The 16,314-nt window shown below is 39.2% G+C and overlaps 1 protein-coding gene and 1 pseudogene across 1 annotated transcript in view; one reads left to right on the top strand and one right to left on the bottom strand.

The window, feature by feature from the left end:
- Positions 1-5,664: 5,664 nt before the first annotated feature.
- On the bottom strand, positions 5,665-15,545 carry LOC118631456 (annotated as a pseudogene).
- A 179-nt stretch (positions 15,546-15,724) lies between these two features.
- SNX31 (sorting nexin 31) overlaps positions 15,725-16,314 on the top strand; it is a 60,432-nt gene continuing 59,842 nt past the window's right edge. Inside the window, exons 1-2 of the mRNA XM_036263836.1 lie at positions 15,725-15,790; positions 15,891-15,965. Of these exons, the coding sequence (XP_036119729.1) occupies positions 15,725-15,790; positions 15,891-15,965 (141 nt within the window). The remainder of the gene's footprint in view (positions 15,791-15,890; positions 15,966-16,314) is intronic.

The following is a 16,314-nucleotide window of genomic DNA, read 5'->3' as shown; positions in this document are numbered from 1 at the left end:
GTTACAAGTGGCAGAGAGCTCCGCTCTGTTTTCAGGGCTGTGGGGCGTGGCTGCTATTCACACAGTGTCTTCACCACTGAGAAAGAGGAAGGGGAGGCAAAAAAACCCCAAAATCAAACAGAACAACTTTTCTGAAAAGGCATTCCTCAAAAGCCCTGTGCACTCAGAAAAGGGTGGTTGAGTTATTCCAGTTGTACTGTTGAGAAAAGGGCTCTTTCTCTTTTAAACTCTCATTACAAAGATACTCCTCTGTGACAATCATATGTTCCTAACTTACACTGATTTAATTTCAAAAGTAAAAAAAAATATTTTTTTAAAGAAAAAAAGCTGCCTGGTCAGTATGGCTCAGTGGATTGAGTGTCATTCCATGAACTGAGAGGTCCCAGTTCAATTCCTGGTCAGGACACATGACCGGGTTGTGGGCTCGATCCCCAGTGAGGGGCGTGCAGGAGGCAGTCGATTGATGTTTATCTCACATCGATGTTTCTACCTCTCTCTCTCCCTTCCTCTTTCTCTAAAAATATCAATAAAAATATTTTTAAAAATAAATAAGGCCAACTTTGTTATGATACTTTATTGTTGGGATAGAAATTTTGAGTGCTGAATAAATTTATACCTAGAAATGTTCTCTATTCTATGAACAGCCGAAATGGACATTATAAGACCTTAAACATATGGTAGGACAGTTTAGATGCCAAATGGTGGCAGTTATTAAGAGCTTGGCTACTGCAAACTGCCATCTCCCCAGCCCTGCCCATGACAAGCATTGCTAAGTAATCATAACAATGCAATAGGACAGTTGAGAATGTCGGTTCTAAAATCACACTGTCTGCGTTTGAATCCTGGCTCTGCCATTTAACAGTTGCATGACCTCGGACAGTTTACTCAACCACACAGTGCTTCAGTTAGCTCATCAATGAAGGAGCAGAAGAGTACTTACCTGTGTCATAACATTGGTTGAGTGACTAAATGATATATATAAAGCACTTAAAGGCATGTTTGGTCCAAAGTAAGTACTCAACAAATAAACTCTTAAGCCAGAAACTAGACACAACCCAAGTGCCCATCAATAAGAGAATAGATAAATTTCGGTATATGCATATAATGAAATAATACTCAGCAATGAAAAGGAAAAACTATTAACATACACAGCCACCTGAATGAATCTCAAAATAAATATGTTGAATGAAAAAAACTAGACCAAAAAAGTACATAGGGCATGATTCCATTTACATAGAACTCTTAAAAGTGCAAACTGATCCATAGTGACAGAGGGCACATCAGTAGTTGCTGGTGAGTGGGAGGCAGGGGAAGGCAGGAGGGAAGGATTACAAAAGGAAACTTTTGTGTGTGATGGACATGTTTACTATCTTGATTGTGGTGATGGTGTCATGAGTGTGCACATATGTCAAGCTCATCAAATTGTACACTTTAAAAATGGGTGATTTGTTATATGTATGTCAATTATATCTCAGTAAAACTTTATGAAAAAATGAAATATGAACCACAATTATTATCGCATCCTTGTTTAACACAGTTCCCCAGGTGGTCACTACTGGGTCAGAGTCCAACACTCAATTGTAGTCTTACTGGTTTTCTCCGGTTTAGAGAAATCTTTTTTTTCTCTCCCTCTTATGAGAACTTCTGATTTTATAACCAAGTAGTCTTCTGACCTTAGACAAGTCAATGAAACTCTATGAGCCTCAATGTTTTTAATCAGTAATATAGAAATTATAATATCTACCTGCCTTTCTAGATGGTTGTGAAGGTTGAACGTAAGAATGTTCATCAAAGTGCCTTAAAATACTGTCCAGTATTGGGCAAACATAAGGGAATGATACCTGGTGTGTGAGTTCAAATATTCAATGTGTACTCCAGGACTTAGTTTGCCAGCAGAACTTGATAGTAAGTACCTCTTAAAGCAACTCCTTTACAAATCTGATTCAGATGTATGATTTTGTGTGAATACATCTGTTAGCTCATTTTTATGATTTATCTGTGGAGAGAAGGGATTTAGGGTTATCAGAGTTTCAGGAACTCAGACCAGGCCTTTGGAGAGGCCAGTCGGGGATCGCAGGGATAGCTGTAGAAAGGAACTTCCCAGGCAGAAAGTCGGTCACCTCTGGAAGCTTGTTCCTTCGGACCAGAGGCCCTTGCCCTTCAGTGAGGCAAAGCCTGGTGCTGGGTGGCTAGCTGGGACTGGCCTAATCTCTTGTGTAACAATGATTAAGTATCATTCTAGAGAACCTGCAAGGGAGGTTGCAGGAAACAACATAAAAGACCTCATTTTCAGGTTGGAGGAAGTTTATAAACCCAGAGTGAAAAGGACTACCAAGATACGAACCAAAATGTACCAATGTGAGCCAAGAGGCACAAACCAAGTCACTAACCACACCATAGTTATTTTTATTTTATTTATTTATTTATCTCTTTATTTTTATTGATCTTACAGAGGGTGGAAAGCGGGGTGGGGAGAGAGAGAGAGAGAGAAACATGGATGTGAGAGAGATACATCGATCGGTTGCCTCCCACATGCTTCCCAATGGGGGATCAAACCCATAACCTAGGTATGTGCCCTGACTGGGAATCAAACCCATAACCTTCCAGTGCATCAGACAATGCTCCAGCCAACTGAGCCACACCCACCAGGGCGAACCATGGTTATTTTTAGGCCTGGAGTTGGGGAAGTTTTTCACTTTCTTCTCTTGGCTTATCTGTATTTTCTAAATTTCCTACAATTAGTGGCTATTGTTTTTGCAATAAGAAAACAAAAACAAAACAACTAAAAATCAAAACCAAAGTATTTCTGCTTTGGAATTGCTTCCTTTGTTCAAAAAAGTAAGAAGCATTCTTGTTACCTCTAACCAATAAAGATAATCATCAGCTGCAAACAAACAGAAAAATAATATGTCTCAGGCTTGTATATGATCTGCCAGCTCAGACATCTGTCTCTGAGAACTGTGCACAGGGTAGTTTCAGGAAGGCCCTGCTGTGCCCCTTGACACACAAAGAAAAGGACAGTAATGTCCCCCAAGCCTCTTTATGTCCTTTATCGCTAGATCTTGCTCTGTAATCTGTACATTAATATAAATTGTTATATCGACATGTACCACTCAGCTCGAAAGCAGCTGTGTTGTGCCCTGAATCCTCCCAAACCGATCAGCCAGTGGGTCCAGAACAGGCCCCACCAAGAGTGATGAAACAGCGGTCACTGGTTCACGGCCCTCTCCGCTCAGCAGAGACCTGGATCCACTGCAAAGAACCTCTTAAAAGTGTGGTGATTCCCAGAAGCTTCTCATGTGTGCTCACACAAAGTCCATCTGGCTGTACCCCACTGTCCTGCCTCATGGCTTCTGCAGTGTTCATGGCGGATCCCAAAGAGTCGAATTTCAAATACCGGCTGTAGGATTTACTGCCTGTGTAACCTTGGGCGAGATACTCAACTTCTATCTCAGTTTTCTAATCAGTAAAATGGGAAAAATAAAATCTATTTCATAGGGCTGTTGTGAGGATTAAGTGAGTTAATATAGCACAGAACAGTGCCCAGCACACAGTGAGTACCCACTACGTGTTACCTATTATGTTTATTACTGGCCAACGACTATCTGCTCAAAGCAGCCACTTACTGTCTGTCCATATGTTCCTAGAAGCACATGAAACAAATCTTCATTCCACATATGGATGAAAAAACTGAATAAAACCCCAGGTGATGTTTCAGAGAGTTCATTTTTATCCCAGCAAGCTGCTTGGCTGAAGTGCTTAATGCAGCTTTCCTGGGAGGCATTTTTCCAAGACTAGACCTCATCTCTTATACAGCCAGTTGGAGTCAAATCTCAACCTTCAAAATTCTAGGAGCTGTGAGGGGCTCTTACTGTGCTGGGTTTTATTTATCCTCCAGTAGCTTTCCCACCTGGGAGTTTTTAAAGCGAGATGCCGAGACTGTACCCCAAACCAATTAAATCAGGATCCCTCAGGTGGGACCCAGGCAACAATATTGCTTTAAAAGCTTCCCAGGTGATTCCAGGGTACAGCCAAGGCTAAGAAACACTGCCTACACCTAAGCCAATGTCGCACTAGTAATGGATCACAGGTGGCAGCTAATGTATGGTCATATTTAAAGACATAAGCAGATGTTAGTAAACTGACACGATTAGGGACAGAAAAGGCTCAAGAAGGGGACCCTTAAGATATCAAAGCTCCATGGTATCCTCTCACTGTTTTGAAAGATGCTTGGTTTGGGGGATCCCCAGGTAGTACTGCTTGTATTCTTGCAATTTACAGTTCCTTCCTGTTTGATAAAATCCCATCCTGCTCTCATTTATAATTTCACATATGATAACGAACAAAATAGATTCAGGGACACGGAAGTAGAGAACAAACTGAGAAACCTCAGAGGGAAGGGGGTTGGTGGGAAGAGATAAACCAAAGAACTTATATGTATATATGCATAACCAATGGACACAGAGAGCAGTGCGGTGAAGGCCCTGGGGGGAGGGGGAGAAGCAGGGAGGAGGGAGTCAATGGGGGGATAAAAGAGGGACATCTATAATACTTTCAAAAATAAAGATAAATTAAATCTTAAACAAATGATATTATGCTTACTCTTCCCCTCTCCTATACCTAGAAGAATATTTGAAATGAATTTGATGATGTTATTATTTACTTGTATTATATAATTTGTAAGTTTTTAACCTATAAAAAGGGCATTATTATTTTTCTACTTTGTTTAAATAGAATTTTTCTCAGGAAAAATAAATAAATAAATATGCTCATTAATTAATTGGAAAAAAAAAAAAAAAGAATTCCACGCATGAGTCCAAACGCAGAGCTAGACAAAGGTATACCAAAACTTCACCTCTCTGAAGTGGCCCTGCCCTGGAGTTGTTTAGTATCTCATTGAAGAGAACTGCTATATAAAGGGGAAATAATCAACCCTCCAGCACATGCTGAAGGTGAGATGGGGAGCCATGCCATGAACCATAGAGAAGGAGGCGATGAAGAGTCTCTGAAGAGGAGTGGGGTACCCCCAGAGGAGTCCTTTAGGGAGGGATGTGAGGTATGTCCTTCGGAAAGGTCCTTAACCCCATTGTGCCTCTGTTTCTTCAAATGTCAAATGTCCTTAAACCTTCAGGGTCACTGTGAAGATTTAATGAGTTAGTAAGTGTATTAAAGTAGAGAGCACGTGGTATGGAGGAAACCCTCACAGTATTAACTGTGCTTATTATTATCATCATCAGTATAATTATTAAGCAACAATGGTTATCCATATTTTTCTACAACCTAGGTGATATTTTTCTCAATAATATCCCCCATCATCTTTGAGAGGCAACAAACTCCTTTCCATTGTATCTTTTGGGATAGCATTGGGTGGTTGTTGGAACTCTGATGTTCAAGGTCTGTGTTTATGTTATAACCATGACTGACATCTATATGACCTATCATGGAGGCATGCCTTGAAGATATTTCAGGTTCAGTTCCAGACCACTTCAATAAACCGAGACACATGAATTTTTGGTTTTCCAGTGTATTATTATAAAAGTTTTATTTACACGGTAGTCTATTAAGTGTGCAATAGCATTGCATCTAAAAAACAATTACATACTATAATTAAAAAATACTTTGTTATTAAAAACAAATGATAACATTATGTGAGCCTTCACCAAATCATAATATTTTTGTTGATGGAAGTTCTTGTTTAGAGATTGATGACCTTTGACTGATCAGGGTGGTGGTTGTTGAAGGTTGAGGTGGCTGTGGCAATGTCTTAAAGTAAGACAATAGCAAAGTTTGCTGCATCAATTGATTCTTCTTTTCATAAACAATTTCTCTGTAGTATGTGAAACTTTTTGACAGCATTTTACCTACAGTTGAACTTCTTTCAAAATTAGAGTCAACTCTCTCAAATCCTGCCACTACTTTATCAACTAAGTTTATATAATATTCTAAATCCTTTGCCATGGTTTCAACAATCTTCACAGGATCTTCACTAGAAGTAGAGTCCATTTCAAGAAACCACTTTCTTTGGTCACCCTTAAGAAGCACTGCTCATTCATGAACTAATTCTAGTTCTCTTGCTATTTCCTCCACATCTTCAGTTACTTCCTCCACTGAAGTCTTGAACACCTGAAAGTCACCCATGAGGGTCAAAAACAACTTCTTCCAAACTCCTGTGAATGTTGATATTTTGACCTCTTCCCATGAATCACAAATGCTCTTAATGGCATCTAGAATAGTGAATACTTTCTAAAAGGTTTTCAATTTACTTTGTCCAAATCCATCAGAAGAATCACTATCTATGGCAGCTATGGCCTTACAAAATGTATTTTTTGAATAATAAGACTGAAAATTTTTAAATTATTCCATGGGCTGCAGAATGGATATTGTGCTATCAGGCATGAAAACAACAGTAATCTAATTGTACATTTCCATCAGAGCTCTTGGGTGAACATTCAGTGAGCACTACTATTTTGAAAGGAATCATTTTCTCTGAGCAAGTCTCAACAGTGGGCTTAAAATATTCAGTAAGTCATGTTGTAGATAAATGTGACATAATCCAGGCTTTGTTGTTACATTTATAGAACACAGGCAGAGTAGATATAGCCTAATGCTTAAGGGCCCTAGGCTTTCAGGAATAGTAAATAAGCACTGGCTTCAACTTAGAGTCACCAGCCAAATTAGCCCCTAACAACAGAGTCAGCCTGTCCTTTGAAACTTTGAAGCTGGGCATTGACTTCTCCTCTATAGCTATGAAAGTCCCAGATGACATCTACTTTCAGTAGAAGGCCATTTTATCTACATGGAAAATGTACCGATTAGTGTAGCCATCTTCATTAATTATCTTGGCTAGATCTTCGGGATAACTTGCTACAGCTTCTATGTCTGCACTTGCTGTTTCACCTTGTACTTTTATGTTAAAGAGATGGCTTCTTTTCTTAAACCTCACGAAGAAACCTCTGCTAGCTTCAAACTTTTCTTCTGAAGTTTCCTCATCTCTCTCAGCCTTCATAAAACTGAAGAGAGTTGTGGCCTTGCTCTGAAGTAGGCTTTGGTTCAAGGGAATGTTGTGGCTGGTTTGATCTTTTATTCAGACCACAAAAACTTTCTCCATATCAGCAATAAAGCTGTTTTGCTTTCTTATCATTCATGTGTTCCCTGGAGTTGCACTTTCAAGAACTTTGCAGTCACAAATTGGCTGTTTGACATGAGAACATGAGATACCTTTCAGCTTATCTTGGGTTTCAATGTGCCTTCCCACTAAGCTTAATTCTTTCTAGCTTTTCATTTAAAGTGAGAGCTATGTCAATGGGATAAAAAGAGGGACATCTGTAATACTTTCAACAATAAAGATAAAAAATAAAAATAAATAAAGTGAGAGATGTGCAACTCTTTCAATCGAACACTTAGAGGCCATTGGAGGGTTATTAATTGGTCTAATTTTAATATTGCTGTGTCTCAGAAAATAGAGTGGCCTTGTAAAGCAGCCTAATGGAACATGCGTAGTAGATACAGACTGCTGCTTTATATCCCAACTTCACCACTTACAAATTGTGCCGTTTGAAGCAAGTTTCTTAACTTCTCTGTGCCTCAGTTTCCTCATATGTATATGAGGATAACAGAAGGACTTACTTCAGGTGGTTGCTGTGAGAATAAAATGAATTTATTTATGTAAAGTGTTCAGACCAGTGCCCGAACACAGGCAGAATGTAAGTTTTCAAAAAGTGTTAGCTATTATTATTAAATATTTTTTCTTTATTGATTTTTTAGAGAAAGGAAGGGAGAGGGAGAGAGAGATAGAAACATCACTGAGAGAGACATAGACTGGCTGCCTCCTGCATGCCCCGTACTGGGGATTTGGCCCACAACCTGAGCATGTGCCCTGACCAGGAATCGAACCAGCAATCTCTTGGTGCATGGGTCGACACTCATCCACTGAGCCACACCGGCCAGGCTATTATTATACTTATCTCTTGGGTATGTTTGAGCACTGTACCTTGCACAGTGCAGGGTACACAGAAGGAGCTCAATGATGTTCACTGATAAATTGTAACATCAATAACCTAAAATGTGAGGGAGGAGGAGAAATAAAAGTATAGAATTTCTATATGTTATTAAAGTTATCAGCTTAAAATAGGGTGTTTTAAAACATTTTATGCAAGTCTCATGGTAACCACAGAGACAAACCTATAATAGATACACGAAAGATTATGATAAAGAAATCATAGCACAAAAAAGTCATCAAATCACAAAGGAGAGAAGAAGAAAGGGACAGAAGAACTAAAAAATAGTAAAAAATATAAATAAAAAAATTTACAAAATGGCAATAGGAAGTCCTTACCTATCGATAATTACAGTAAATGTAAATAAATTAAAATTTCTAACCCAAAGATACAGAATAGTTGAATTAAAAAAAACGAACATGAGCCAATTATTTCACAAGAGACTGATTTCAGCTTGAAGGAAACACGGGTGGAAAGTGATGTGATGGCAACAAATATTCTAAGCAAATGATAATCAAGAGAGAGCAGGGTAGCTTTACTTGTATCACAAAAAGAGACTTTAAACTACAAATTATGGTCACAAGAGACAAGGAAGGTCATTATATAATATAAAGGGGTCAAATCATCAAGAAGGTATAACAATTGTAAATATTTATGCACCCAATATTAGAGCACTGAAATATATAAAGGACATATTAAGAGAATTAAATGAGTAATAAATAGCAATATAATAATAGGGGACTTTAATACCTCCATTCTCAACCATGGACAGATCATCCAGACAAAAAATCAATAAAGAAATAGTGGATTTGAACAACATTATAGACCAAATGAACCTAACAGGTATAAAGAAAATATTTCAGCCAATACAACAGAGTATACATTCTGTCAAGCGCAAAGGGAACAATCTCCAGGATAATACGTTATGCCACAAAACAAGTCTCAACAAATTCAAGAAGATAGAAATTATATTAAGTATTCTTTCTGAAACTATGGTATGAATCTTGAACTCAATAACAGGGAGAAACTGAAAAATTTGCAAATACATGGAAATTAAGCAGCACATTCCTGAACAACCAATGGATCAAAGAAGAGATAAAATGAGAGATAAAAAAATTTAAAACAAACTGAAATGGGAACACAACATGCCAACACTTAAAGGATACAGTAAAAGCAGTTCTTAGAGGAAAATTTATATCTATAAACACCCATATTAAGAAAAAAAAAAAAGAGATCTCAAATAATCTAACATTTCACCTCAAGGAACTTGAAAAATAAAAACAAACTAGGTCTAAAGTTTAAGAAGTTAAATAATAAAGATTAGAACAGAAATAAATGAAAGAGAATAGAAAAAATAGACAAAATTAACAAAACTAAGAGATGGTTCTTTGAAAAGATAAACAAATTTGACAAAATTATATCTAGACTCACCAGGAAGAAGAGAAAGAAGACATAAATAAATGAAATTAGATATGAAAGAGGAGACATTAAAACTGATATAGAAATATAAAGGATTATAAGAGACTACTATGAACCATTATACACCAACAAATTGGACAACCTAGAATAAATGAATAAATTCATAGAAACATACAACCAAGACTAAATGATGAAAAAAATAGAAAATCTGAACAGACTTATTACTAATAGGAAGACTGAATCAATAATCAAAAACCTCCCAACAAAGAAAAGTCTGAGACAGTTTCACTGGTAAATTCTACCAAATATTTAAAGAAGAATTAATACCACCCTTCTCAAATTCTTCCAAAAAATAGAAGAGGAGAAAATACTTCCAAATATTTTATGAGGCCAGCATTACTCTGATACCAAAATCAAACAAAAATGCAACATACAAAAATTATTGGCCCATATCCCTGATGAACATAGATCCAAATATCCTCAACAAAATAGTAGCAAATCAAATTCAACAATATGTTAAAAAGATAATATACCATGGCCAAATGGGATTTATTCCAAGTATGCAAGGATGGTTCAACACCCACACAAATCTATGTGATATACCACATGAATAAAATTAAAGGTAAAAATCATATGATAATCTCAATAGATGCACAAAAAGGATTTGACAAAATTCAACATCCATTTATAGTGAAAACTGCCAACAAAGTGGGTATAGAGGGAACATACTTCAACATAATAAAGGCCATATATGAGAAGCCCAAAGCTAATATCATATTCAATGGTGAAAAGCTGAAAGCTTGTTCTCTAAGATCAGGAACAAGACAAAATGCCCACTCTCTCCACTTTTATTCAACATTGTATTAGAAATCCTAGCCAGAGCAATTGGGCAGGAAAAACAAAGTCATCTACATCAGGAAGAAAGAATTAAAACATTCACTCTTTGCAGTTGACATGTTATAGTATATATTCCTAAAGACTCCACCAAAAAACTATTAGAACTAACACACGAATTCAATAAACTTGCAGAATACAAAATCAAAATACAAAAATTGGTTACATTTCTATATGCTAATAACAAACTATCAGAAAGAGATATTAGTAAAATAATTTCATCACAAAGAACAATATGTCTAGGAATAAATTTAACCAGGAAGTGAAAGACCTATACACTGAAAACTATCACACGTTGATGAAAGAAACTGAAGAAGACACAAGTAAATAGAAAGATATTCTGTGCTCATGGATTAGAAGAATTAATATTATTAAAATATCCATACTACCCAAAGCAATCTATAGATCCATTGTAATCCCTATCAAATTGACATTTTCCATAGAAACAGAACAATCCTAAAATGTTTATTAAGGCACAAAAGACCCCAAAGAGCTAAAACAATTTTGTAAAAGAAGAATAAAGCTGGAGGCATCACACTCCCTGACTTCAAACTATATTATAAAGACATAGTCATCAAATCAATATGGTATTGGCATAAATACAGACACACAGATTAATGGAACAGAATAGAAAGTCCAGAAATAAACTTACTTACATATAGTCAATTAATTTATGACATAGAAGCTAAGAAGTTGTGAGGAAAGTACAGTCTCGTCAATAAATTGTGCTCGGACAACTAGACAACAACAGACAAAAAGAATGAAACTGGACCACTATCATATCTTATACACAAAAACTAATTCAAAATGCATAAAAGATTAGAATGTAAGCCTTGAAACCATAAAACTCCTAGAAAAAAACTTTGGTGGGTAAGCTCCTTGACATTGATCTTGGCAGTGATTTTTTGATGTGACACCAAAAGCAAAGACAACAAAAACAAAAAAGAACAAGTGGGAATACATCAAACCAAAAAGCTTCTGCAAGCAAAGGAAACAATCAACAAAATAAAAAGGTAACCTATTAAATGGAGACAATATTTGAAAATCATGTATCTAATAAGGGGTTAATATCCAAAATATATAAACAACTCATATAACTCAATAGAAAAACAATACGGTTAAAAAATGGGCAGTGTTTACGAATAGACATTTTTTCAAAGAAGATATACAATGGCCAGCAAGTACCTGAAAAGGTGCTTAACAGCACTAGTAATCAGGGAAATACAATTCAAAACCACATATCACCTCACATCTGTTAGAATGACTATCATTAAAAAGACAAGAAATAAGTGTTGGCAAGTATGTGGAGAAAAGGCAAGCTTTGTGCATGGTTGGTGAGAGTGAAAATTGGTGCAGCCATTATGGAAAATAGTATGGAGTTTCCTCAAAAAGTCAAAATCAAAATAAAACTACCATATGATCCAGCAATTTCACGTCTGGACATGAAAGGAAATAAAAACACTAACTCCAAAAGATATATGCACCTCCATGTTCACTGCAGCACTATTTACAGTAGCCAATACATGGAAGCAGCCTTAATGCTCATCAGATGAATGGATAAAGAAAATACGGTATATACATATGTGGAATGAAATATTATGCAGCCATAAAAAGAAGGAGATCTTGCCATTTCAACAACATGGATCTTGAGGGCATTATGCTAAGTGAAATAAGTCAGACAGAGAAAGACAAACACTGTATGATGTCACTTACATATGAAATCTAAACAAAACAAAACAACCAAACTCATAGATATAGACAACAAATCTGTGGTTGTCAGAGGCAGAGGCAGTGGGGCAGGGTGGGGTGGGGTGGAGGTGAAATGGGTACAAACTTCCAATTATAAAATAAATAAGTCACAGGGATGTAATGTACATTATTGTGATTATAGTTAATGATACTGCATTTCATGTTTAAAAGTTGCTAATTGAGTAAATCTTAAATGTTCTCATCAACAAGAAAAAAAAATTTGTAACTATGTATGGTGATGGATTTAACTAGACTATTGTGGTGAACTTTTCCTAATATATACAATTATCAAATCATGTTATAAACCTGCAACTAATATATTATATGTCAATTATATCTCAATTCAAAAAAATGGACAAGGAACCTGAACAGGTATTTTTCCAAAGAAGACATACAAATGGCCAACAGGTGTATGAAAAGGTATTCAATATCACTAATCATTAGGGAAATACAAATCTAAACCACAATGAGATATTACTTCACACTGTTAGAACAGCTGTTTTCAAAACCAAAAGATATACCAAGTATTCAAGTGTTAGTGAGGATATGGAGAAAAAGGAACTCTCGTGTACTGTTTGCCCAAATGTAAACTGATACAGCCACTGTGGAAAACAGTATGGAGATTCCTCAAAAAACTAAAAATAGAACTACCATATGATTCAGCAATCCCATTCTGAGTATATATCCAAAGGAAATGAAATCACATCTCGAAGATATCTGCACGCCTATGTTCACTGCAGCATTACTTACGATAGTGAAGACATAGACATAACCTAAGTGTCCGAGAAGGGATGGCAGGATAAAGAAAAGTTGATATGTATCTCTATATCTATCTATCTATCTATCTATCTATCTATCTATCTATCTATCTATCTAAAATGGAATATTATTCAGCCATAAAAAATGAAGGAAATCCTGTCTTTTGCAGCAATATGGATGAACTTTGAGGACATTATGCTAAGTGAAATAAATTAGAGAAAGACAAATCCTGTATGATCTCACTCATATGTGGAATCTAAAAAAAAAAAAATCACCCCAAACTCATAGAAACGGAGAGTAAATTGATGGTTGTAGGCACTGGGAATGGAGGAATGGGTGATGGTGGTTAAACTTCCAGTTATGAGATGAATATGTTCTGGGGATCTAATTTAAAGCATAGTGATTATAGTTTAAAATACTGTATTTTATACTTGAAAGTACTAAGAGAGTAGATCTTAAATGTTCTCACTACCAAAAAAAGGTAACTGTGAGGTGATAGATGTGTTACTAGCCTTGATTATGGTAAGTATTTTGCAATATGTACATGTATCCAACTATCACAATGTACACCTCAAACTTACACAAAGTTATATGTCAATTATATCTCAATAAAGTTGGAAAAAATAAAGAACAAAATATTCTGGCAAAAAAAAAAAAAGTTTATTGCCTGAATGAGTGAATAAGAGCTGATTGGGAGGAGCAGACATCAGAGATGAAGGACAGGGACTTGCACAGAGGCTGGTCCTGTTCCAGTTCAGCTTCAGAGGTGACATTAGTGAAGGAGGAAATGGCCCTGTTTGGACAATGCTATGGGGCTGAGCCAGGGCTCAAACAGGTAGACAAAAGTTCCCAAGAAAATGGGCCTTATCAGGATGCTCTGCTTTGCTGCCCTGAAGACTAGCCAAATCCCAGAGCCTACCTCATTAGCCTCTGCTCCATGGGACACTCAGAGATACCCCTGGCCTTGGTATAGGGTGGTCCTCCAGATCAGAGATGGCCCACAGGCAGGGGAAAACCCTGAGGCCCACCTACCCTGCATTGAAAATCCCTCTGAAGTGAGTACAGCTATTAAAACAACTTCATAGAGGGGGGAAAAAAAGGCAGCTTAAGAGTTCACTAACTTGCCCAAGGCCCCTTAACTAGACACCACTCAGTTGGGACACAAATTCCTGTTGCCATTTTCTTACCACTACATTATACCACCTCCCTAACTGAAGGCTCTAAGTATCAATCGGTTTTCTGTAAAACCAGAATGACCATGGTTCCTTGCTCAGTTACTAGGGAAATTCAACAGCATAATGTACCCCAGAGCCTGGCACACAGTGAGCATGCAGGAAATAACGGGTGTTCAGCAAGTGCTGGTTCTTCTTCCCTAGTCTCAGATTCCCATTCCACACACTCAGCTCTCACCCAGTGATGAGTTGTATTTTAAAAGACTTCTAATGATTCCAATTAGATCCCGGCATAAACTACTCAGACCTATGAAAAAAATGATCCGTGACCTTGGAAAAGTTATTCCACTCCCTGGTCTTGTTCTGTCGCTGTTGGATGTTGCTCTTAATGTTGACCTGGAAGAGTTATGCAAGGATGAAACAACAGGAGGAGGCATGGAGACAGTCCAGTGCCTGCCTGGTAACAGACACACATCTGAGTACTGTTTTCCCTCCGTCTTCTCTCTACCCCAGTGGCTATTGCAAGGTGGGGGGAGTTCTGTCCATTATTAACTATCCGGTACCCACCTATGTAAAAGATGTATGTGTCTATCATTTTACTGTTCATCCAACCCCAAAAGTTTCCCCACTTGCTTTTTCCCACCTCCTTAATCTATCACCAATGGATCTCTCATGTCTTCTCTTTTTATTGTAACTATAAAATAAGGTGCACAATTGCCATTCTCTGGAGTAGCAGTTCTCAACCTGTGGGTTGCGACCCCTTTGGGGGTCGAACGACCCTTTCACAGGGGTCACCTAAGATGATCGGAAAACATATTTCCGATGGTCTTAGGAACCAAGACACTGATCTTCTATCTGTCTCCAGGCGGGTCTGCCACATGCAGATACGCCCACTGACAACATGAGGAACTGTATTAAAGGGTCCCGGCATTAGGAAGGGTGAGAACCACTGCTCTGGAGCATTATCTCAATCCATTGAGATTTTGCTTCCCAGTAATTGTCCACAGTTTGACTCAAATAAACTCACAAAAATTCTCCCCAGGTTTGAATGTTTCTTACCTTGACAACTTGGCTGTGGACCCCAGATTCCCTACCCTCCAGCAAGTAGTCGGACCCTGAAATTTGGGGGCAGGATGGAAAGTAGTGAATTGCTTGTTTGGCATGTGTTCAGGACATCCATGGAGCTGGAGAAATGATTTTTTAACTTTTGTGGGTTCAAGGAACCATCTGAAAATCTGATAAAACCCTGGACCTTCTCCAGGAAAGAATTCTATTTTCCCACCCACTCACCCACGCACAGTTTCCCCTCCAAGGAGCCCCCAGACTCCAGGTGAAACTGCTGACCAGAGCAAGGCTCTGACACTCCCTAAGATGTCCTTCTACCCTGAATTGCGTCCCACGCCCTGCCTGGCACGTGGAGGCGGCGGGGGTTGGGAGGTACGGTGCACAGCTCTTGGCCACAGGGTCCGAACCCCCGACACCGGTCCAGGGACCGGATCTGTGCGCCAGAGCCCAGCAGCGACCAGGAGGAGGCGCCGCCCGGCTCCGGCCCCATCTGCGGACGCCCGGGGCGCGGGGAAGCAGGAGCGGGGCCCCGCCCGGGACGGCGTGGCCACCCCAGCCACACCCACCGCTCCTGGGCACGGAGCCTAAAACCGCGTCGCCGCAGGTCAGGCTCCTCTGCCGCTGCCCCAAGCTGGACTCGCGGACCCCGCCGCCGTCGCCACGGGAGCCATGAAAATGCACTTCTGTATCCCGGTGTCCCAGCAGCGGCCCGACTTGCTGGGGGGCCGCTACACGGTGCGCGGGGAGCCGGGCTCCACCGGGCGGGCAGGCGGCGACGTGGCGGGGCTCGCCGGCTCGCTGGGCTAACCCGGGACCGATGTCTCTGTGTTTGCAGCTGTACTCCGTGTACCTGGACGGGTTCCTCTTCTGCAGGGTGCGCTACAGCCAGCTATACCGTTGGAACGAACAGGTGAGCGGGTCCGAGGCGGGTACCAGCCCGTGCTCCTGGCGCAGGTGAGGAAAAGTGTGCCCAGAGGGCGCGTGACTCTGGCAAGACACTGGGCGCTTAGAAGGTTTCAGGCTCCTAAATCTGCGCAACAGCGTCGTGGAAAGGCTCAATTGTGAATTATTTGGCATAGAACTCAATGAATACACGTTGCTGCTTCTAATCATCTGCAGCTAGGAGATGAGGGACAGGGTTGCAGGTGATTCTTCCAACCTCTTTCCAGCCCAGGGACCCCACAGCCCTCCCTGGCAGGGTGCTGGGCGATGGTGGTCTCCATTTCAGTGCCAGCTGTTCCCTAGGACAATGTCCGCAT

This window comes from Molossus molossus, unplaced genomic scaffold, assembly GCF_014108415.1.
Source record: "Molossus molossus isolate mMolMol1 unplaced genomic scaffold, mMolMol1.p scaffold_m16_p_16, whole genome shotgun sequence".
NCBI lineage: Eukaryota > Metazoa > Chordata > Mammalia > Chiroptera > Molossidae > Molossus > Molossus molossus.
Note: the sequence above shows the minus strand (reverse complement) of the source record. Positions and strands in the feature narration are given on the sequence as shown.